This window comes from Tiliqua scincoides, chromosome 1 (genome assembly GCF_035046505.1).
Source record: "Tiliqua scincoides isolate rTilSci1 chromosome 1, rTilSci1.hap2, whole genome shotgun sequence".
In the NCBI taxonomy this organism is placed as follows: domain Eukaryota; kingdom Metazoa; phylum Chordata; class Lepidosauria; order Squamata; family Scincidae; genus Tiliqua; species Tiliqua scincoides.
Genome location: NC_089821.1, coordinates 272,004,068 through 272,027,278, shown reverse-complemented (window position 1 = coordinate 272,027,278; position 23,211 = coordinate 272,004,068). Strand labels below are relative to the sequence as shown.

At 43.4% G+C, this 23,211-nt stretch overlaps 1 protein-coding gene across 2 annotated transcripts in view; it reads right to left on the bottom strand.

Annotated features, from left to right (window-relative positions):
- The window catches only part of EML6 (EMAP like 6), a 184,535-nt gene that overhangs the window by 12,336 nt on the left and 148,988 nt on the right, over nucleotides 1-23,211 (bottom strand). The window contains exons 28-33 of one of the 2 annotated variants that reach the window (XM_066611920.1): nucleotides 8,203-8,281; nucleotides 6,917-7,046; nucleotides 5,536-5,634; nucleotides 1,436-1,456; nucleotides 878-1,051; nucleotides 22-230 (exon numbers count right to left, since the gene is read on the bottom strand). In XM_066611920.1, the coding sequence (XP_066468017.1) occupies nucleotides 22-230; nucleotides 878-1,051; nucleotides 1,436-1,456; nucleotides 5,536-5,634; nucleotides 6,917-7,046; nucleotides 8,203-8,281 (712 nt within the window). The remainder of the gene's footprint in view (nucleotides 1-21; nucleotides 231-877; nucleotides 1,052-1,435; nucleotides 1,457-5,535; nucleotides 5,635-6,916; nucleotides 7,047-8,202; nucleotides 8,282-23,211) is intronic. The other variant, XM_066611921.1, reaches the window with a different exon arrangement.

The following is a 23,211-nucleotide window of genomic DNA, read 5'->3' as shown; positions in this document are numbered from 1 at the left end:
AATTTAAAAAGATGAACTCACTGCTCCAAAGGCCACAGAAAGCATGGTTTGCATTTTGGCATCTTCCAGAGAACCAATTATTCCCTTTTTATAAAGTAAAGCACTTCCAGCCAGAGTCCAGAATTTCATGTGTTTTACTCCAACAGACACAAACTGAGTGTCTGAGTCTGGACGGAACTCGACGACAAAGATCCTCTCCAGGTGGCCACCTCTGCTAGCAATTTTGGCTCCTGTGGAAATCAGGAAGATAAATTTAATCTTTCATAAACACAAGATGAAACTCCACAAGGAAAAATTACATGTGATCTGGAGAAGATAAACAGCTGAAAGGGAAGGAGCTATGTTTCCAAGAACGTCTCCACTATCAAATGCCACCTCCCAAAGCAGCTCTTCAGACCAAAGGGACTATTAGGCTACAGTTACACAGATTCATATGAAGCTGGATCCTACACAGAGCAAGCCCAAGCCAGACAGTGCTGCAGGTATGAGAGTGTTTGTGCTCCCCTCCATTTATTCAACTTTTTAATATCATTTTTAAAAACACATTTGAAGGCTATTTCATAACTTTGATAGCTTATCTTCAAGTGTGACTTGACATTTATGGCAATAATTTACAGACATGGCTCTGTAAGTCTGTTCACGCATGCCATATATAAATGCATTAAAATGCATATTTGCATTTGCAAATGCATACTTGTTTCTTCCAAAGTTATAGTACTTTTTTGTTCCAAGTTGTTGAATGGGTAGTTGAGCAGATAACCCAGGGCAGAGGCTATGCTTCCAAGCCCAGTGCCTGGATCACTTGCCTCTAAATGTGTCCCTAGCTCCAAGTGTCCATGGTTGTTCCAACCAATAAGAATGAGGATTGCAAACCTACCTTCCTGCCACCTCCAGACTGTGATTGTATGTTCAGGATCGACTCCTACTGATACAAGAAGCTTGCCAGTAGCACTGAAATTAACATAGTTCACTCCTTTGGAATGGAAGCAACGAAGCATAGACAGAGTCTGCTTAGTCATAGCATCCCATATGTGGATAGAAGGTGTTGTGCCTGAATTGTTTAAAAAAGAGAGGATTAGAAAGGAATTATTTAAAGCCATGAATCTTCTGTGACAAGTAAGTCTTATCAAGAACAAGGCAGATAGACAAAAATACCTCCAACCCTCCCCAAGATTAAGAATCACATAGAATTGTCAAAGCAGCTCATGGAACAAACATGATGATTTGGGGAGAAGTATTGTATTCAGTGGAATGAGACAAATGCTAAAATAATATTAATGAAGTATTTATGGAGAGAGTCATACACACACACAAAAGTAATTTAATTTGTCAGTGTTCAATTTGTATCCGCAATAAACACAGATACAACAAGGGAGTATGGAAGGCTCTCACGTGACTTGGTGGACTAGAACTGACAGGAGAGAATGGCCCTTACCTGGGAATTCTGTCATGTCACCTGCATGGTGTGGGCAATGGCAAATGAGAAAGCACCAAGGGAAAACAATAGCTGAAATAAGTCAATGTTTCTAATGCTGAAGTGCTCAACATCAGCACCAGAGGGGAGCACCAAAGTAAAAACAAAACAAAACAAAATTCAACATGAAGTATGGATTAAATAAACAACAAAACAAAAGAGAGGCAGGAAAATAGTTGAATTATATACTGAACAACTTCTTTTTTAGTGATGCTTATAAAACAGCAAACATTGGCTTTATTCAGCAACCTGGTATGGGTGGAAAAAATTCCCAGTGGGTTCATGCAGACATAATGCTGGTTCCACCTTCACTGCAGCCAAGTGATCAGCAGCTAATCTTGGAAATTAGGACTACTCTATCCCTCCACCTCCCCTTTTGGAAGACAATTCTACCTATTCAAGGTTAAGACGCATGATCAAGGTAATTGGCAACCTTTAACTGAACTGTGATTGATATTAATGGGATTGATATTCCCTTTTAACCAGGCTCTGATTCTGAATGCAACCTTAAAACTGCTTTTGCAGACCTTGATTAAATGTTCAAAATTGTATGATGCTTGCAACATATTTTCAAGCCCAATCTGCCATCCACAATGACTAGGAACTTTTCATGTATTTGGCTCCTGGCCAACCCATGCTATAGAGCCAGCGTGTTAAACATACAGTACTGAGTTGCTTCAGTTTTGCAACAACCTCATAAAAATATTGTTAATTATATCACCCAGGTGTTTGTGCCTATTGATGAAATTTCCTGAGGAATTTGCAAGAGGGAAAAGGAAGATTTCCTTGGGAAATGTTTTGAAAACTTTAAAGCCAAAGAAGAAACTAAGGAGCACAACAGTTTGCACTAAACATTACAGGCCAACGAAGACATTACAGGCACCAAATAAACTGTACATGGGGTATTTCAGCTCTTAAAGAAGGAAAGGCATGTTCCATGATAATGATAAACAGAAAGTTCCAGTAGTAGTGCTGACTGAGACTGAATCAGGTGTCCCACTTTAAATATTTGGGGGTGGTATTCCACACAAATGGTTCTAGGAAAGCGCATGGAGAATATGTAGCATTAAGCGGTCAGCAAACCTCTTCTGCTATTCTCCAATTCATGCGAAGCAAGGGAGCCCAGTATCTGCCAGCAGCCCTTAAATTGTTTGAGGCAAAGGTGATGGCCCAAATTATTGTATGGAGCACAGCTGGGACCATTTCCCAACATCACGATAATGGAGTGTGTCCAGTCTAAGTTTATTAAGGCCGCCTTTAGTGTATCTAGTACTGTCTCAAACACCTTTTTACGTCTGGAATCAGGCCTGATTAGGATAGAGGCCTGTGTCTGGATAACCATTTGCTCTTACTGGTTAAGACTGCACCTATACCCATTAGGGATTGCTCCCCTAATCCTCCAAGATGAGTATAAATCCAGGAGGATTAAAGGGCTGGAACGAAAACTGTCCTCTCTGGGATTTTCCATGCCATTTTTGTTTGACATGGGACTGGCTCAGGCAGGAGTTAGGATTAAGCAGCGGATCTTTGACATAGAGCGCCAGGAAGACCTTAATAATGTCAGAAAGTTTTGTATCAAGGAGAAGCTCAGATATATAGCTGCCCCAGTTCCCTACCTTTTCCAGTTGGAAATCCCAAGCCACAGAAGGGCGTTTACATTGGGGCAGTGTGATAGTTTGCCCTCAGCTATAGTGGAAGGACGCTTTTGGAAGGTCCCATTTTTGGAGCGACTGTGTCCTTGTGGGGCAAACCAACCAGAAGCCTCCAGTCAAGTTTTGCTGGATTGCGTTTTTTATAAGGATATACGGTTATCTCTTATCTCCCCACTGTTAGAAGAGCTCACCAAATGTCCAGGTCAAGATTATAGTCATTCTCTTCTATTAGATGCAAATCCAGAGGTAATGCAGAGGGTGGCTAAATTTTTTGCCGCTGCAGTTAGCATCAGGAGGAAGAGAGTGGATTATGGCCTTCCAGGTTGCTCATAGAGGAGTATTTATATTCTGAAAAAGTTTTTAATTCAATATGGACTAGAAGACTTCCAGAAGTACCTTCCTCAGTTACTGTTCTCTGTTCAATCCACAATAACTAGACCAAACTAGACCAAACTAGTCTAGTATTATCTAGACTTAGATCTATTAATTGTTAGTATTTTATGTTGCCAAGAGCCTATGTTAGGATGCTGTGATGGGTTGTATGTATGTTCAGTTGTATACTATGAATGTATTCTTATTTTTATGCTGGTCGGTGACCGTAATAAAACTGAACAGAACGGAACTGAACTGAATGCTAACTATAGTATGATGTGTTGGTTTAATGATAACACAGGAAATTAAGGATGCTGCAGTATACATGGCAACACATCCAGAAGTTGCTATCCAGAGCCCCACATGGAGACAAAAGACCTGCTTTGATGTGACTTTTGCAGTATGGAAGCATGTGGGCAGTATGTGGATAACATCACAAGTCCCAGCATGCCAGTATTGCCTCTGGTCACATTTTGGACTCCACCCATGTGATCCAGGGCCTCTGCTGTCACATAAGTGGTGTGGGAAGGAGCTGCGCTGCAGTGGCTTGAATGCAACAAAGTCTTAAATGGGCTTTATGAGTTAAAAGGCATGTTATGACAAGTTAACTGATGATCAGGGACATCAACATTTCATTTGTACCACTGTAGGTAGACAGATGCAGGTAGACAGGTAGACAATCCTAACATTTCCGTGGGCTGGAGCAGCAGTTTCTGCACATTTGCAACTACTTGTGAGCCAGCAGTGCCAGCTCAAAGGCATGTGCTACCTCCTGGCACTGCATCTAAGATCAGCAGGTAGACTGTAGCAGGGGCACAGGGAGCGTGGTGGGAAGGCAGCATTCCAGGATGGGGGCGGAATAGGGGCAGATGGGCCCTGGAGGAAGGCAGGATCAGTAGATGCAGTACTCCTCTGTAGTATCCTCACATCCTTCCTGGCCATCCCAGTGTTACACAGGGCATCCCGGATTTGCACTAGCTAAATAGCTGGTGCAGATCGAATAAGCCCCATAGGGTTGGCTGGGGCTTGAGATAGGGTAAGGGTAAAAATATCCCCTTACCCTGAGGAGACCTCCAGCTGCCTCCTAACCTGTGCTGTCTGTGCCAGTGCAGGTTAGGATCAGGTTGAGAGTGTCATAGTTTTGTTCCCTATACATCCCTAGATGTCTCCCTATATGTAATAAACCAACACTTCAGAGAGACCAGTTTAGCACAGCAAAAACAAAACAAAAATGGTTCTGCCTAACTTTTAATGGATTTCACAACGTTTTCTTGTGGATATGGCTTTTCTATGGCTTTTATTGATGGTTGGGCTTTCATGTTTTAGATGGCACATGCCGTTAAGAGGGGATTGGACAAATTTCTAGAGGAACGGTTCATTATGGGTTACAAGCCATAGTAGGTATGTGCAAGCCCTTGGTTTTAGAGGCAGGCTGCCTCTAATTGCCAGATACAGGGGAAGGCACTGGGACGCAGATTGTGTCTGTTGTCTTGTGTGCTCCCTGGGGCATTTGGTGGGCCACTGTGAGATACAGGAAGCTGGACTAGATGGGCCTTTGGCCTGATCCAGTAGGGCTCTTCTTATGTTCATATGTTCTTAGTTTTAGGTGATATGATAGTTTTATACCACTGGGTTTGTCTGTTTTTGTTTGCTGATTTTATATTGATGCTTTTATTGTGAACTTTTTTGCACAGATTTCAATTTGGGAAAGCGATATATAAACATATTAAAGAAAATAAATAAGCAGAGCATGTAAAATTTGTCAGAGTTTATATCTGGCACTGAAAAGTAATAACAAGGATTCTTAGGTAACAGGGCTAGCAGAGACTCTGCCTGAGATCCTGGAAAGTTGCTGCATGTCGGAAGAGACAGGACCAGGTGACATGATGTCCTCAAATTCAGTTCAGAACAAAGATGTCAGCTGAATAGTAGGAAAAAGGAAAACTTCAGGGAGACCAACATTGTCCATTTTCAAATTATGACATATCAATGGAGAATAAGCACAATCCCTTTATTTTAACTTGACTGTGAACCTACCAATCTGGCTAGTTGCCACAATGTTCTTGTACTTTGGGTGCTGGTTGACAGTCAGACAGAGGATGTCATCTGTATGTTCCAGGTAGAAAGTCTGGCTTCCTGTGCAATTTGAAACAAACATTTTTTTGAATAGTATCTGAGGAGAGACTGTAATGGCAATGCATTTTCAAGTAACTCTGTTTTAGAAAATAATGGAAAGGGAAATGACCACCTTTATATAGCAAAGTTGAAATCTGCTGTACAGTTTTACTGCTCAGTCCTATCCCCCTTCCCTGCCAGTGTTAACTTGTGTCACATTGGTGGAGGCTGCTTTCTGGCAGTCATAAGCAAAGTGCAAAGCATAGCAGGTCCGCTGGTGGGGAGACCAGAGCGGTCTCCCTTGTGCTGGTGGACCCACAGAGAACTGCTGTGCAGGGGGTTGGAGGGAGGCGGGGAGGGAGTTGAATGGGATGCTCTTCCCCAAGGAGTACCACTTACCTCAAGGAGACCTCTGGTAGCCAAAAATCCCCTGTGGCATACAGCAGTAGCCATGTCTGCTCTTACACAGAGATTTAGGTAGGATTGGGCTGTTTGACTATTTCAACAAAAATTGGCTAACAAGTTCTGTGGCTTCTCATCATTCACTCAAAACTGTAGCACTAAAGGAAGACCTTGGTTTGGATGCTGAAAGTCTCAGTCACAATGTCTGACATTTTTCTGGGAAAGGAACCCTGGAGAAAGCTGAGGCACAACCGTATGTAGGTTTTATTACTGATTTTACCTCATTTTTTTCCTCTTTAAAATAGCAACATAGTACTATTTTATAGTACTGAAATAGTTTCATTATTTTTTTTAAAAAGGAAAAATTATAATAAAGCAGTAATCAATCCCCCTCCCAAGCAGAAACTGATATTGGGGCAATTTAGATAAGCGATTCAAGGGGCAATTTCTTGCTAACCTCCCATCTGTGATCAACAGAAAGTAACAAAACAACAAAACATAAACTTGCATTTGAAGTTGCCAGGAACCTTTGCTGAATGGAACTTATTTGTGAGTAGATATAGGAGGATTCTTGGTCACAAAGAAAGGCATTGTTAATTAATATAGGCTGCAATCCTATACATGCTTTCCTGGGAGTAAGCCCTATTAAACACAATCAGATTTACTTCTGAGTAGGCATGCATAGGATTGTGCAGATAGTTAATTATATTAGATGCTGCATGAAACTTCTGTTTTAATTCTGCATCCAGCTAACTTTAGAAAAGCAATACATCAGCAGTTCTAAGGATTCTAATTCTAAGGCAGAAAGCAAAGGACCCCGATGTAGAAACAAACTCTGCCAGCTAGCACAGAAGTCAACGTTACAGTAGGGTCTAAAAATGTTGTTTTTTCTTGGAATTACCTGTGGAAAGGTTTTGCACAATGCATGCTGCAGCAGTATGGAAAATAATATCAGCACCATCATTGAGGTAATGGAGGTTGTTACGACAATCAAATCCACGGTATCCAAAAACATGATCTAAAGCCAACTCCTAGAAGAAAAAAATGCAGTAGAATACAGATATAACCTAATTATCCACAGATTTTTCACGGTTTTATCTCAAACGCGATTAGAAGGGCCCTTTAAATGGAAAAAAAGACATTTAACAATAGCCTTGCTAATGCAGAGGGAGGGCAGCTGGTTGACAATCCATCAATCATTCTCTCTGCAGGCACTTAGAACAACTTCAGTCGCAGGCAAGTGACCTCTCCCTTTCCCCTGAGCACATGAAAGAATGCAAGTCATTATCACCTCCTCCATTCCTTCCCTGCACTGGGCTCCTGGGGAAGGGAGGGGTCATTGCCTCAGAGTGAAGACTTTCTAAGTGGCTGAAGAGAAACCGATTGCCTCTGTGTGCATTACAAAAGATCAACAAGGCTGTTTTTAAATAGCTGAGCAAAATAGCTGAGCAGGATTTTAAATAACTGAGCAAAAGGACATTGTTTTTTAAATGGATTTGTTTTAGTGCAATTTTTGCCATCCACAGAACCCTCGCAAATACTGTAGTCATCCTGTAGTCACATGAGACTCTATCGTATACATTTTTGCAGAGGAGACAAAGCATTGTGTATTTTAATTCATTCATGAGTGAATTGAGGAAATACATTCATGGACACACTCCTAGGTGAAGTCATGCTGAGTACATTATTTTAAAAGTATTAAGTACTACTCTGTTCTAAGAGAATACATGTTTCACGTATATTCATAACAGGGTGTGTGGTGTGCAGTGGTGAGAGAGTTGGACTAGGTTCAGCTCTTCACTGAGCCATGAAGCTCTTTGGGTGATCCTTCACAAGTCAACATGTTGCAGCCCAACCTACTTCATAGGATACTTGTGAGGATAAGAGGGGTGAGTAAAAAGAGACATGTCTGCTGCCCTGAGCTCTTTGAAACACGTTACTGTCCATCTTTTACACCATGCAAAATGAAGATGAGTATGCAATGAGTGTACTTGCTATAGTATGTATAAATGAATAATTCTGTATGAATCACAGGCAAGATAATTAAAAATATACTCAAATTGATGGGTGAGGGTAAGATGGAGCAAAGGTGGCATGTGCACAATTGTTGTTACGCATTAAGATCTTTAGATTGTGGGGAATTTATCCAGGTTAGAATGAATATGAAAATGAAGTCTTAAGCCTGACCTCAACTAGTTTCCTTTTTTTGTTGACATTATTCTTTTGCAGTTTCTCAGGTTGAGGAGCAGCTCGGCTTACTGGTGGCCTGAAAGAAGCACAGTGAGTCACAAAGGTCAGTATGTGTGAAAGGAAAAGAATGAACTGCCTTCTACTTGCTAACTGAAGAATGGTGTATGTGGGGGGGGGGGAGAACTAGATCAAGCCTGGATGAGGGTGTGTAGGCCACTGTCAAAATTATCTGCAGCAGAAATGATGGGAGAATGAAATACTGTACACTCCTCTATATGGTTTTTAAATTACAGCAATGTAAACCTGCAGTAACTTCATGGAAACTTACAGCCCAATCCTGAGCTACCCAGGGCACCCAGCCTCGGTGGCACAGAGAACGGCTGTCGCCGGATCCTGCATGCCCTGGGCTATCGCAGGGGCACCTCAGAAGAGGACTAGTTCGAAATGGGGCTACTCACTTTACCTCACTTTAGTAAAGGCATTTTGTGTAGGGCGCCGAGCCCTCCACGAACGCCTTGGATCCGATGGAGCAGAGTTTCACGAACCCGCCTCCCTCCCTCCCCGCTCCGTCCCCCCGGCACATGATTCTGCATGTTTTACACGAGAGTATATTCCATTGAACATGGTGGGGACTTCTTTGTATTCATAGGATTGGGCCTCACAGGAATCACACAGATCAACTGTCTTTAGCAAAGGCTATTAGTAGCTGAGACTTATTAATGTCTTAAGTATATAACCATATGAAGCTGCTACATACAGAGCCTAACCATTTATCCTTCTAACCATTTATCCTTCCAGCATCATCTACCCTGGCTGGCAGCAGTTCTCCAGATTCTACCCCTCAGCTACACTCTTTTCCTAGTGTTTAATTGGTTGCTGCCTAGTGTATTTATTGTACCATTATTTATTTAGTTATAATAGCCTATAAAAATTAATAGTAAAGTTAACAAAAAAAGCAAACCAAATCAAACACAAGCAGATATACACATTCACTTTTAGCAGTAAGTAAAATACCTCAATCCAGAAATAGTTACCTTGATCCCCTTGGAAGCAGCAAACAAAGCCAAGTGAGAAACTTAGTACAGTTCAGAGAAACAGAGTCAGGCCATTATAGTTCATGCACAAGCCTCTTTTGAACTGACCAGTCATTCCTGTGTGGCACACACACCCATGCTACTTGAGCATGCCAGCAAGAACTAAAACAGAAATTAAAAGAGTGCACCAGTCTGCAAATTCAGAAGCTCATACCCTGACATCTTGGGGCAAAGTTTGCACTAAAGATCCTAAAGGACAAGGAGAAAAAAAGAGAGGAAGCTGCATCAGTGCTTCCTGTGTCTGTCATACAGTCCTGCAAAATGCTCTTTCAGTGCACTGTACAGAAAAGGAAAAGTTCAGAGTATAGCAATAGCCTCATTTCACACATTACGCAAAGGCAAAGCTGGGTTTGCCACCAAGTACACTCAATAGAGCCCTTCAGTCAACACAGCTCTCTGAGAAGTGTACCTATGTGATACAAGTGCTTGTGAATACATTTATTGCATTCAAACTTGGCAATGTTAGGTGTATATTTAAAGTGAAAGCAACTGCATGCACACCTGACTATACAATGTGTGAAGCAGTCTCTAGTGCACCACCAAAAGACTACAATTTACTAGATTCTAGTGCTGTGACATAAGAAGAGCACAGGGCAGGGAATGTGTCTTAGATATGCTGCATTAAATTCTCTCTCTATACAAATGCAAGAAGATTAAACAAAAGGTTTGCTGGATTAAACCAAAGGTTCATCTAATTCAGTATTATGCTTCCTTTACTGGCCAACCAAATCCTTCAGGGAAGCCCATAAGCAGGTTAAGAGGGCCACAGACCCCACCTACTGCTACTCCACAGCAACTGACACTTACAGCCTCCTCGGCGGGAGGGGGGTCGGGGGCTTCTTGTAGTGGGGGATTCGATTATTAGAAACATAGAGAGGGGGGTTTGCGACGGATGTGAGGACCGCATGGTGACTTGCCTGCCTGGTGCGAAGGTTGCGGACATCACTTCTTGTCTAGACAGGCTAGTAGACAGTGCTGGGGGAGAGGTAGCGGCTGTGGTGCATGTCGGCACCAACGACATGGGCAAGTGTAGCTGGGAGGTCCTGGAGGCCAAATTTAGGCTTTTAGGCAGGAAGCTGAAAGCCAGGACCTCAAACGTAGCGTTCTCTGAAGTGCTACCTGTTCCACGCACAGGGCCAGCTAGGCAGGCGGAGATCAGGGGTCTCAATGCGTGGATGAGACGGTGGTGTAGGGAGGAGGGGTTTAGATTCGTTAGGCACTGGGGAACGTTTTGGGACAAGCAGGGCCTGTACAAGAGGGACAGGCTCCACTTGAACCAGAATGGAACCAGACTGCTGGCGCATAACATTAAAAAGGTGGCAGAGCAGCTTTTAAACTGATCCCTGGGGGAAGGCCGACAGGAGCCGAGGGGCATCCGGTTTGGGACTCCTCATCCCTATTGGATGAGGATGGGGAGGTTAGAGAACAACAAGACAAAGGCAGAGTAGGAGAAGAAAGGTAGGGTGATGGGATGTGATAGACGGTTTGGCACAATGAGAGGATGCGGGGACAAAGGAGCGAATAAGCAGCGCATCCTGGGGCATTCCATGTATAAATGCTTTTATGTGAATGCCCGAAGTCTACGAGCAAAGGTGGGAGAACTGGAATGTCTGGTGACAAGGGAAAATATTGACATAGTGGGCATAAAGGAAACCTGGTGGAATGTGGAGAATCAGTGGGATACTGCAATCCCGGGCTATAAACTCTACAGGAGGGACAGGCAGGGGCGTGTTGGAGGTGGGGTGGCCGTTTATGTTAAGGAAGGGATAGAATCCAGCAAAGTAGAGATTGAAGGTGGGTCCGACTCCACCGTAGAATCTCTGTGGGTTAAATTACCAGGCTTGTGCAGCGATGTAATACTGGGGGCGTGCTATCGTCCTCCAGACCAGAAATCAGATGGGGACCTTGAAATGAGGAAACAGATCAGGGAGGTCACAAGGAGGGACAGGGTTGTAATCATGGGGGACTTCAATTATCCTCATATTGACTGGGTCAATTTGTGTTCTGGTCACGATAAGGAAACCGGATTTCTTGACGTGCTAAATGACTGTGGCTTAGATCAGCTAGTCACGGAGCCCACCAGAGGACAGGTGACTCTGGATTTAATATTGTGCGGTACGCAGGACCTGGTTAGAGATGTAAACGTTACTGAGCCATTGGGGAACAGTGATCATGCTGCGATCCGTTTTGACGTGCACGTTGGGGGAAGAATACCAGGCAAATCTCTAACAAAAACCCTTGACTTCCGACGGGCGGACTTCCCTCAAATGAGGAGGCTGGTTAGAAGGAGGTTGAAAGGGAAGGTGAAAAGAGTCCAATCTCTCCAGAGTGCATGGAGGCTGCTTAAAACAACAGTAATAGAGGCCCAGCAGAGGTGTATACCGCAAAGAAAGAAGGGGTCCACTAAATCAATTTGTGTTCTGGTCACGATAAGGAAACCGGATTTCTTGACGTGCTAAATGACTGTGGCTTAGATCAGCTAGTCACGGAGCCCACCAGAGGACAGGTGACTCTGGATTTAATATTGTGCGGTACGCAGGACCTGGTTAGAGATGTAAACGTTACTGAGCCATTGGGGAACAGTGATCATGCTGCGATCCGTTTTGACGTGCACGTTGGGGGAAGAATACCAGGCAAATCTCTAACAAAAACCCTTGACTTCCGACGGGCGGACTTCCCTCAAATGAGGAGGCTGGTTAGAAGGAGGTTGAAAGGGAGGGTAAAAAGAGTCCAATCTCTCCAGAGTGCATGGAAGCTGCTTAAAACAACAGTAATAGAGGCCCAGCAGAGGTGTATACTGCAAAGAAAGAAGGGTTCCACTAAATCCAGGAGGGTGCCCGCATGGCTAACCAGCCAAGTTAGAGAGGCTGTGAAGGGCAAGGAAGCTTCCTTCCGTAAATGGAAGTCTTGCCCTAATGAGGAGAATAAAAAGGAACATAAACTGTGGCAAAAGAAATGTAAGAAGGTGATACTGGAGGCCAAGCGAGACTATGAGGAACGCATGGCCAGCAACGTTAAGGGGAATAATAAAAGCTTCTTCAAATATGTTAGAAGCAGGAAACCGGCCAGAGAAGCGGTTGGCCCTCTGGATAGTGAGGGAGGGAAAGGGGAGATAAAAGGAGACTTAGAGATGGCAGAGAAATTAAATGAGTTCTTTGCATCTGTCTTCACGGCAGAAGACCTCGGGCAGATACCGCTGCCCGAACGGCCCCTCCTGACCGAGGAGTTAAGTCAGATAGAGGTTAAAAGAGAAGATGTTTCAGACCTCATTGATAAATTAAAGATCAATAAGTCACCGGGCCCTGATGGCATCCACCCAAGGGTTATTAAGGAATTGAAGAATGAAGTTGCTGATCTCTTGACTAAGGTATGCAACTTGTCCCTCAAAACGGCCATGGTGCCAGAAGATTGGAGGATAGCAAATGTCACGCCTATTTTTAAAAAGGGAAAGAGGGGGGACCCGGGAAACTATAGGCCGGTCAGCCTAACATCCATACCAGGTAAGATGGTGGAATGCCTCATCAAAGATAGGATCTCAAAACACATAGACGAACAGGCCTTGCTGAGGGAGAGTCAGCATGGCTTCTGTAAGGGTAAGTCTTGCCTCACGAACCTTATAGAATTCTTTGAAAAGGTCAACAGGCATGTGGATGCGGGAGAACCCGTGGACATTATATATCTGGACTTTCAGAAGGCGTTTGACACAGCCCCTCACCAAAGGCTACTGAAAAAACTCCACAGTCAGGGAATTAGAGGACAGGTCCTCTCGTGGATTGAGAACTGGTTGGAGGCCAGGAAGCAGAGAGTGGGTGTCAATGGGCAATTTTCACAATGGAGAGAGGTGAAAAGCGGTGTGCCCCAAGGATCTGTCCTGGGACCAGTGCTTTTCAATCGCTTCATAAATGACCTGGAGACAGGGTTTAGCAGTGTAGTGGCTAAGTTTGCAGACGACACCAAACTTTTCCGAGTGATAAAGACCAGAAGTGATTGTGAGGAGCTCCAGAAGGATCTCTCCAGACTGGCAGAATGGGCAGCAAAATGGCAGATGCGCTTCAATGTAAGTAAGTGTAAAGTCATGCACATTGGGGCAAAAAATCAAAACTTTAGATATAGGCTGATGGGTTCTGAGCTGTCTGTGACAGATCAGGAGAGAGATCTTGGGGTGGTGGTGGACAGGTCGATGAAAGTGTCGACCCAATGTGCGGCGGCAGTGAAGAAGGCCAATTCTATGCTTGGGATCATTAGGAAGGGTATTGAGAACAAAACAGCTAGTATTATAATGCCGTTGTACAAATCGATGGTAAGGCCACACCTGGAGTATTGTGTCCAGTTCTGGTCGTTGCATCTCAAAAAAGACATAGTGGAAATGGAAAAGGTGCAAAAGAGAGCGACTAAGATGATTACGGGGCTGGGGCGCCTTCCTTATGAGGAAAGGCTACGGCGTTTGGGCCTCTTCAGCCTAGAAAAGAGACGCTTGAGGGGGGACATGATTGAGACATACAAAATTATGCAGGGAATGGACAGAGTGGATAGGGAGATGCTCTTTACACTCTCACATAATACCAGAACCAGGGGACATCCACTAAAATTGAGTGTTGGGCGGGTTAGGGCACACAAAAGAAAATATTTCTTTACTCAGCGTGTGGTTGGTCTGTGGAACTCCTTGCCACAGGATGTGATGCTGGCATCTAGCCTAGATGCCTTTAAAAGGGGATTGGACAAGTTTCTGGAGGAAAAATCCATTATGGGGTACAAGCCATGATGTGTATGCGCAACCTCCTGATTTTAGAAATGGGTTATGTCAGAATGCCAGATGCAGGGGAGGGCACCAGGATGAGGTCTCTTGTTATCTGGTGTGCTCCCTGGGGCATTTGGTGGGCCGCTGTGAGATACAGGAAGCTGGACTAAATGGGCCTATGGCCTGATCCAGTGGGGCTGTTCTTATGTTCTTACAGCCCAATTCTAACCTGCCATGGAACAGGCAGACCAGTAGGCCTTCCCCGCATCCAAGGCAGGGTTGGGGCTGAAAGCGGCTCAGCCTGGGGCAAGGGGAATTCCTTCCCCTTACCCCGGCTAACACCACAGCAACCCCATTGGGTCTACTTGGATCTGTGCCACCTAAAGAACTGGCACAGATCTGTGCAGTCCAGAGCTGCTCTGGGCTGCTTGGGAATGGGAATAGGATCTGGCATAAGCGCCAGATCCTAGCCCCGCTCCTCCACCTGCTGCCCAATCACGGGACTGCCTGGTTCCCGCCCTCCCTCTATCCCGAAATGCTGCCCTCTCAACCTCACAACTTCCCCCAGACCCTCGGCCAGCTTAGCTCAGCCAGCATGGGCTTATCTTTTGTGCCAGCCCAATGGGGCTTGGGCCAGCCTCCCATATCTCCCAGTGGCATGAAAATGCTTTACAGCACTTTCGTGAAAGTGGTGGGCTGGCACAAGGGACTTGCACTGGCACATCCTACCTCTAGACTGCGCCCTTAGTGGCATACTACCTCTGAACATGGAGGTTTCATACTGTCATCATGACTAGTAGTCATTGGCAGACCTCTTCTCTTCCACAAGTTCATCCAATGCCCTTTCAAAGCTATCTAAATTTGTGGGGGTCACCACATCAAGCAGCTGGAAATTCTGAAAGTTAAGAAAACAAGGACTTTCTGTTATTTGTCCTGAATCTATCACCATCTATTTCATTGGGCAATTGAAGTTCTCGTGTTATGAAAGGGAGAAAAAAAATAGTCTTTGTCCACCCACTCCACACCAGACAAAGTTCAGTAAATTTTTATTACACACCTGCTTAGCAGTACTTTAGAGCTCCATTTTAGTGGCAGAAATTGGAGATCAGAAAATATTACTGCATGCTTGCAGTCATGCTACCACCACATTCTCTTCCACAGTGGTACAACAACATCAAATCATCCAGCCCCTGTGACCACTGGGGCCATCGCATTCTGCACTAACTGCAGCTTCCAAATGGTCTTTGAGGGTAGCCCCACATACAACTGTCAGCCAGTGTGGGCTTATCTTTTGTGCCAGTCCAATGGGGCTTGGGCCAGCCTCCCACAACTGTAATACCTTTTACATACCAGAGGGAAGTGCTGCAAGGCTCTCCCCTGCCAATTTCTTGTGGAATGCAAGCAATTCTGCAAGACTGAGCTATTTAATAAGACTTCTAATGGTAACTCAGCCTGATTCCTCCTGTGGGACAACTTTGCATTGTCTTCTGATTCAAACTATACTGTATAATCAATCAAATGAAACAAAAACCAAGTATCTTTTAGCCATGCTTAAGGGCTGATTCCACATATGATGCTTCCAGAGTTTGAAGATGTCATTTCCACCACAAATGGTTTCTCTGATTGGAAATACAAGGAAAGATAACAGTGTGGAAAGCTATTAAAACATTTGCGGAATGATCAGGAAAGTCAAATATTCTGCAATGGCTAGCATCATCATGAAACTAGCCATGACTAGCCTACGCAAACTGTGACTATCTCGGCTAAATAAATGATCCGACATCAGGACACTGTTGAAGGAAGACAAAACCTGCTGGTCTAAGCGCTGAGGAAAGAGATGAGTCTAGCTCCCACCCCAGTCATGAACATGAAAGAATATTTTTCCTAAACAGTGAATGGTCATCATTAATTTCTAAGGGAGAAAAATAAAAAGCTAAACTTGTGATGAGGACAAGATGTGTCTTCCACTCCATTCCACCCTGGGTGGCCCAGCCACCATCAACAGGGATCCTATGGGGAAGAGTAATGTTTGTTCTTCTAAACCTAGTTCCAGGGTTGTATGGCAAGACTAACATGATTGCAACACTTTTTCTCACACCAAACCCGTTTTGCTGCTGTATTAGCTCATGGAGAGAAACATCTATGATCATGAATGTCAGTACAGTAATCAAGCTACTGCAAAGAGAAATGACTACTTTTGCTTTTCATAAACCACAATTGACACAATCCAAAACAGATGAGGAACAAGGGGTACTGGGATTCAGTATTACTGCTTCAGTATCACAGTATCACTGATTCATTATCATTTCAGCTGACTGTGAATGTACCATCCAGAGCACAAGCTGAAGCCCACAGAGTAGTAGGAGGCACCTGAGGGGGTGGCAGAAAAGGTAGCAGGGTGGGCTGGAGTCACAGACTGTCAGTACCCTGGACAGTTCTAAGTTGGCAACTTGCTCCAACATAATGTAGGGCTTAGCTGAAGTTTTCCTTTCTCTTGGGCCAGACTACCCTTGAGCCTGACAAAATGGTAGTATGACTTAAAAGGGACAGCCCTCTGGTCCAAAGTTTAGCAAGCCTCTCTACCAATTCCCTCCTGCTGGCAAGAGGGAAGTGGGGAGTGTGGGACTCCTAGTATAGAGTGAGCTAATCCACTGGAGAAATCTGGCTCAGGTGGTGATGTCTCTAGAAATTCCAGCTGAGGTCTCTCTGACTCAGGGGATTCTTGGCTGATAGGCACAGGTATAGTGTTGGGGCCTTGGTCCAGAGCTTCCTTCACGGCTTGTGTCATTGGCTTTCCTGGTCTGGTTGTCTGTCGTCCGTCCCCCCGTCAGTGTTCTGGTCACTACTCAAGGATGCTGCCACAATGGTGACAGCAATCCTTTCATAGGAGGAGGACATATAGAGGAGGACAAGGGAGGGAAGAGAAATGTTACAACTCAGGGCACTAGCATCTCCCTGTTTTCACTTTGTTTGAGAACTGATGGCAGCTGAGCAGGTCTTCTGAGATTCAGTCCCAAGCATTTGTTGGAAATGCATGGCCAAGAACAAGTGAAGTCTTCTATGGTTCATATGCTTGTCTGGATCAGGGTAACAGCCTTTGAGATAAAACAATCAAATCTGGGCTTGTTAATTTTAGAAAGCCTTCGAACCAGCAATTTAGAAAATAATGTTTTACTTGCACTAGTCTCTTCTTTCTGTTTTAGTGTTTGGAAATGAACTCATTTTCACATTTCTACTCCTAAGAATGTCTGCTAAAATATATGGGGAAAGCAAGGCAGAATTTGTGAAGGAAGCAAAAGTGATGACAAATGTAACATTTTAACTTTGGTGGAAGTACTTTAAATATGCCTCTGCTGCATCAAACACATACATACATTTTCCCATACTGAAGCAAACTATGGGAAGTGAAAATGGCTTTGCAGCTTTCCACTGTTTTGGGAAATCGCTAACCAGTGTTCTTGAGCACCAAAACATCTCCAAAATCCCAAGATCACTTTTGCAATTGTTTCTAAAATGCTTGTGGATATATCTATATCTGTAAGGAAGCAGGGTTGAAGAAGAATGGATCCATAAATGCATAAATGCAATTTTGCCAGCCTACTTGAATAATAAAAGAAGGGACAAGCCTGAGAGCTGATTGACAGCCCAATCCTAAGCTGCCCATTGTGCCGGGACTGTGAATGGCATCCTCCCGCCACACCTCCTCCCCACCCTCCCCCCACCCCACGGTTTGCGCAAAACACCAAGTGGAGAAGCACCGGTGATCCACTGGAGGTAGCCCAGCTGGGCTGGTGTTGAGGGCTGCAAACGTGCTTTACAGCACATTTGCTCAGTCTTCACTGTGAAAGGCATGTATGCATGCAGCATAGGTTCTGCAGCTGGGTTCACACTGTTGATGAAAAATCCACTGCAACTACTGTTAAGAATGTTACATTTGTCTTCATGCCAAGAGAACACTGTTTACTATGACATGGCCAAATTGGATAAAAAACACAGGATATAATTTGAAAATGTATAAACACACACACAAATATATTTTATACTTGTCTATACATGGTATGCACAAATACTCTGAATATCCATATATACATATACATATATATACATGTATATATTTATATATATACAGTACACACACACACATGTGCCTTTGGCAGTTTGTTAGCACCTTAAATGAATGAGAAATGTAAAAGAGATGCCACATCACAAGTCATGTAACACTCCTAGTAAATTTGATGGAAAGAAGTTTGTAATTAAAACGAGTTCAGTTTGTAAAAAGAAAATGCTAAGGATGTGAAATTTGCACATCTGCTAAGAGAATGTAGTTACCCATAATAACCTGAACTGTACATTCACAGAAACCTGTGCTCTTTTTTTTCCTGTGGATGTGGCTTATACTTACTTGACAATTCCCTGCCTCCAAAGGAAAGCAAGTTAAAACATAATACAAGTATTAACAATTTCTTTCCAGCCATATAGCAAGAAAGTGTGAGTGTGCCTGGAATGGCAAGTATGGATTTCAAAGCAAAATATCAGCACTCTCAAATATTTTATAAATCAGATTTAATATGTTGCAGATGATAATAGCAGCAGATTCTGTCTGGGATTTTTGAATAAAACATCCAGTTTTTTGATTGCCCAAGTTTTAGGCCTAGTGTATACACAGTAGAACCAGGATTGTACTATTTCAAATGGTAGGGAATAAGAGGGGAAAGTGCACCTGAATGTTCCAACACACACACCCCAGCATTAATCCTTAAACCTTTCTCTGTGACATTAAGATTTATACATAGAGGGAACATTCATCTGTGCAGCCTGCACCTCACCTGCAGTCTGAAGTGGTAAAGTTTTGTCATATGATTTACTTTTTATATAGATTACCTTTGTGACTGATGAACTCTCACTAGCTTATTTTCATCTAAGCTGTGCTTGCTGTTTCTGGTATATAGTGGCAGGAAGGTGAACATCTTCTAGCACACCAACTATGCTGGTATTGTTGTTGCACCTGTCTGATATGCAGGTTGAAGACCGGTGCAGTATGAACTTCAGAGGACCTGTACACTCATTTAGCTCCCTGTCTGTACAGTTATGCCCTTATGATAATGCAAACTCCACTGCAGACTAAAGGGGCTCTCACACCTTGTAGCCTGTAATTTGTGAATGCCTGTAAATTTGAACAGCAGCAGTGAGGTGACAGATAGCTATAATATGTGAAAATATAAGTGGACACTGGCAACGAAGGGATAGTATTGTCACAAGATGAACCTGGTAGGGTGGACTTGTTAAAAAAAACTATTCTAAGAAGGAAAGAACTCAAGTCCTATGCAAACGGTCATTCTGTATACATATGGCTGTATGGACCTGGCATGGGGACTAACGGTAAACCCTTCTCTGTGGGGCATCCATCTGGATGAGCCCTTTCCACTGCTGTTTTTGAAGGGGGAAAAAAATCTTAAAATGGTCACAGAAATCCCTGTAATCAGTAATTTGACTGGGCTGGGGAGTTTAAGGCAAAGAGAATGCTCTGCTTTGAGAGAGAAGGCTGGGTGAAGATGAATTTATTAATAATACTACTTAGCACTTATATTGTGCTTTTCCAAGGTGTAAAGTGCTTCACATGTATTAGTGATGCAATCCTTATGACTGTCTCATAAAGTAAGGTCACCATCCTAACCCCTTATGTCAGTGTTTTCCAGCACTAGCACAGCAGTGCCAATGGGACATGTTCTGCATCCTGCAGTTGGATGTCACTCACAGAGGCCTCCTCAAAGTAAGAGAAGTAAGAGTTCCCTTACCTTAGAGCTGCATAGCCCTTATGTCAGTGCTGGAAAGCCAATTTTCCAGCACTGACATAAGGGCAATGCAACTCCAAGGTAAGGGAACAAACATTCTCTTACCTTGAAGAGGCCTCCATGACTGCCCTCCAACTGCAGGATGCAGCACATGCCCCACTGGCACAGCTTTGCTAGTGCTGGAAAGTTGGTTAAGATTGCGCCCTAAGTATTATTATCCCCATGTTGCAGTTGGGGAGCAGGAAGCTGAGAGAGAGCAGCTTGCCTAAGGGTGATCATGGCAGAGGCAAAATTCAGACCAGGCTATAGCTCAGTCTCTCAGTCTACTATGCCATACCAGCTCTCAGGTTGTTCAAAGAAGATGAAAGAAAGAAGGCCAAAGCAACTGGATCCTTAGGAACTTGTTTCACTAAGACAACTGAGAAATGGAAAGTTTTGTGACAAAAGAAACAGAAGTGTAGACTTCAGAAATGTGTCCAATGAAGAAGGAACTCATGCTTTTGCAACATTCAATTAAATACTGCAAGGACTATCCAGAGTTTTGCCTGCACACTGTGCATTTTTGACACACATTGACTCCTGACTAACTCTTAACAGGAAATAAAGAAAAAAAGTTACAGTGGAATAAAAGTATGCTGATCAAAGCCATTCCTGAACAATGTTAAATATCAAAGCCACTCATTGCAATCACATGTCACTGTGCGTCAGCTTACAAACATGAACAAGCAGAAAAGCAGATTAATTCAAACTATAATCACAGCTGAAGAGGATTTACAGGACCTTTATTCTTAAGCTACCAGAGGTTTGCTACAGGTCCTGGCCTGGTAGATCAGTGACGAAGGGGCCTGCATAAGCCAAGATGATTGTTTCCTACTTGAACAGTGATGTGCATAGTTATGCTCTTCCAAGGGCATTGTTACCTCACCGTATGGATATTGTTGAAATGACCCTAAATTATTTGCAGTGTGCAGTCACTTCCCACATCCCCAAGATCACACTAAGGGTAAGTTCAAATGTGACATCAAACTGTGGTGTTATACAATTGAGCCTTGGGCTGGCGTGTTTCCTTCAGTCACCACATAATCTGGTTCTTTCCCTGACTTCTTGGCTTGCAGCAAGCCATGGTTTGCCATTATAACTGAACTGAGCAAACAATGGTTTGTGCAAGTCACATTTTGCCTACAAACCAAAACTGGAAATCATGAACAAACTGTAGCTTTGGAATCTGCTTTGCAGAAAAACTATGATTTGAGCTAAACATTATTTGCCCAGTTTAGATGCAAGGACAATCTACAGTTTGCAGAGTGTAAGGAATCAGAGTAAATGAAGGAAGGTAGAGGGAGGAAGAGGGCATTTGAGCCTGAGGTTCACTCATGTGATACCAATCATGGCTTGGTGTTACATGCCCACTAGCCCTAACACATTTTGAAGTAAATTTCACATTGGCTTTGCTGCAAAATTTAGGTTCTCACCATGCAGGCTGGAGATAGCCTTGCCTGATTATATGAGCGCATGCCTGATTATATGCAAATGACATCTTGTGTGAGCCTGGCAAGTATGCATAGAACTGTACACATAATTTCCCCCAGTCCATGTGATCATACCATGATTTTTGGAAACAAGAAAAGAACCACACATTTCAGGCAAAACACAAATGCATCATATACATATTTCACCCAGTGTACACAAAATGTTTTTCACATTTTGCCTGGTATTGGCCCTCTCTACAAGGAGACTCATGTTTGAACCAAGCCATCAACTGTACTATTTGATGTGATATACAACAGATTTTGGAGATTCTAAATGCCCTTCCCTGCCTCCGACGTGCCTTTAATACACAGCATTAAATAAATTTTACTTTAAAATTTAAAGCAAATTTGGACACAGGGAACAATCTGAAAGTGCTTCATCAATCTCTGAAACCAAGCATGTCAGGGCCTGACCAGTAAATGCATGGGAGACTGTGCATGCTGCTCCAAGTTCCTTGTAGGAAAGATGAAATTCCAATGTAATGAACATATCCAATTAGCAAGTCAAGAGAGATCACATAGGAGGCCACGGGAGGACATAGTTTGCTATTTGGTACCTCTAGCAATAGCATAAATAACTTCTGAAAGACAGCCCTCTTGTTTTAATAGAGCAGAACAGGGTTGCAAATGACATCGGACAACTATGAATACCAGATAATGACGACTAAAAAGTGAAATACCAGGCCTGTTTCATGAGACAGAATAGTACATGGGTGGCCAATCTGAGGCATGTGTTCCACAAGTAAGACAGGCAGTGGAAATCTTGCCTCTCCATAATACATTGCTCCTTGGCACAGTGGCCCTGAGTAAAAACTACACAAAGGTATGGAGAGAAGGAGGGAGGGTTGGCAATAATTTGTACAATGGACTTGACTTCAGGTACACTAAACCAAAAGACTAGACACACTATGTGAGTGTGATTAGTCAGAAAAGGAGAGTGAGAGACATTTGCTTTAGGTATACAACTTTTTTAAGGTCACTGCTGCAATAGGTAAAATAGGGGTTATTAACTCATCCATGCAAGTCAAACAGACAGATTTTGCAAACACAAGATATGCATAAGGTGTTAGTAAAAGGCAAAATGCAGACCCCTGCAATGCCCTAATTATTAATGACAAGAGACAATTGTAGACAACAGAAGTACCATTGAAATTCTAGCCTGCTCAGTTAAATCAATTCATATTTGGTGCATAAATCTTTTCTCATCCATGGCACTATCCAAAGCTCACATTTCCTAAGTAGAAGACTATATGGCTTACAATTTTCCTGGATTGTCCGGGACAGCCCCTCCACTGACCAAATTGCCCCGTGGTGTGGGAGCACTTCTCTTAGGACTCCCACACCGCGAGACTGCTCCTGCAGCTCCTCTGATAGGCACCCCACTCCTACATTACACAGAGAAGTAAGGAGGTGGAGAGCCAATCAGAGGAGCAAGAAAAGAAGAAAGGAGAAAAAAGGAGATGCAGGGGAGGAAGACATGGGCAAAAGGAGGAGGAAGAGAAGAAAAACAACAAGGATAGAGAGAGGAGAGAGAAACAGCAATTAATTATCTTAAAGGAAAGTATTACTACAATAACTGCAGGATGTATCTGAAACGATAACCATAGTCCCACCTTTCTGGTAATCACTACAGTACACACTTTATGCCACTTCTGCAACATGACATTTTTCTGCTAGGAGGTGATTGCTGAATTGAAGGTGATATAAAACATTTAGGTATATAGAGCCAAAGAAAAATTCAGGCATGTATAAATAAAATTTTACTGGCCAAGCTGATACACTGCTCCTTCTTCAAGAAGATTCTCTACTAAAGCCATTTTAGACTGTATTACTAAAAGTATGGGTTATATTAT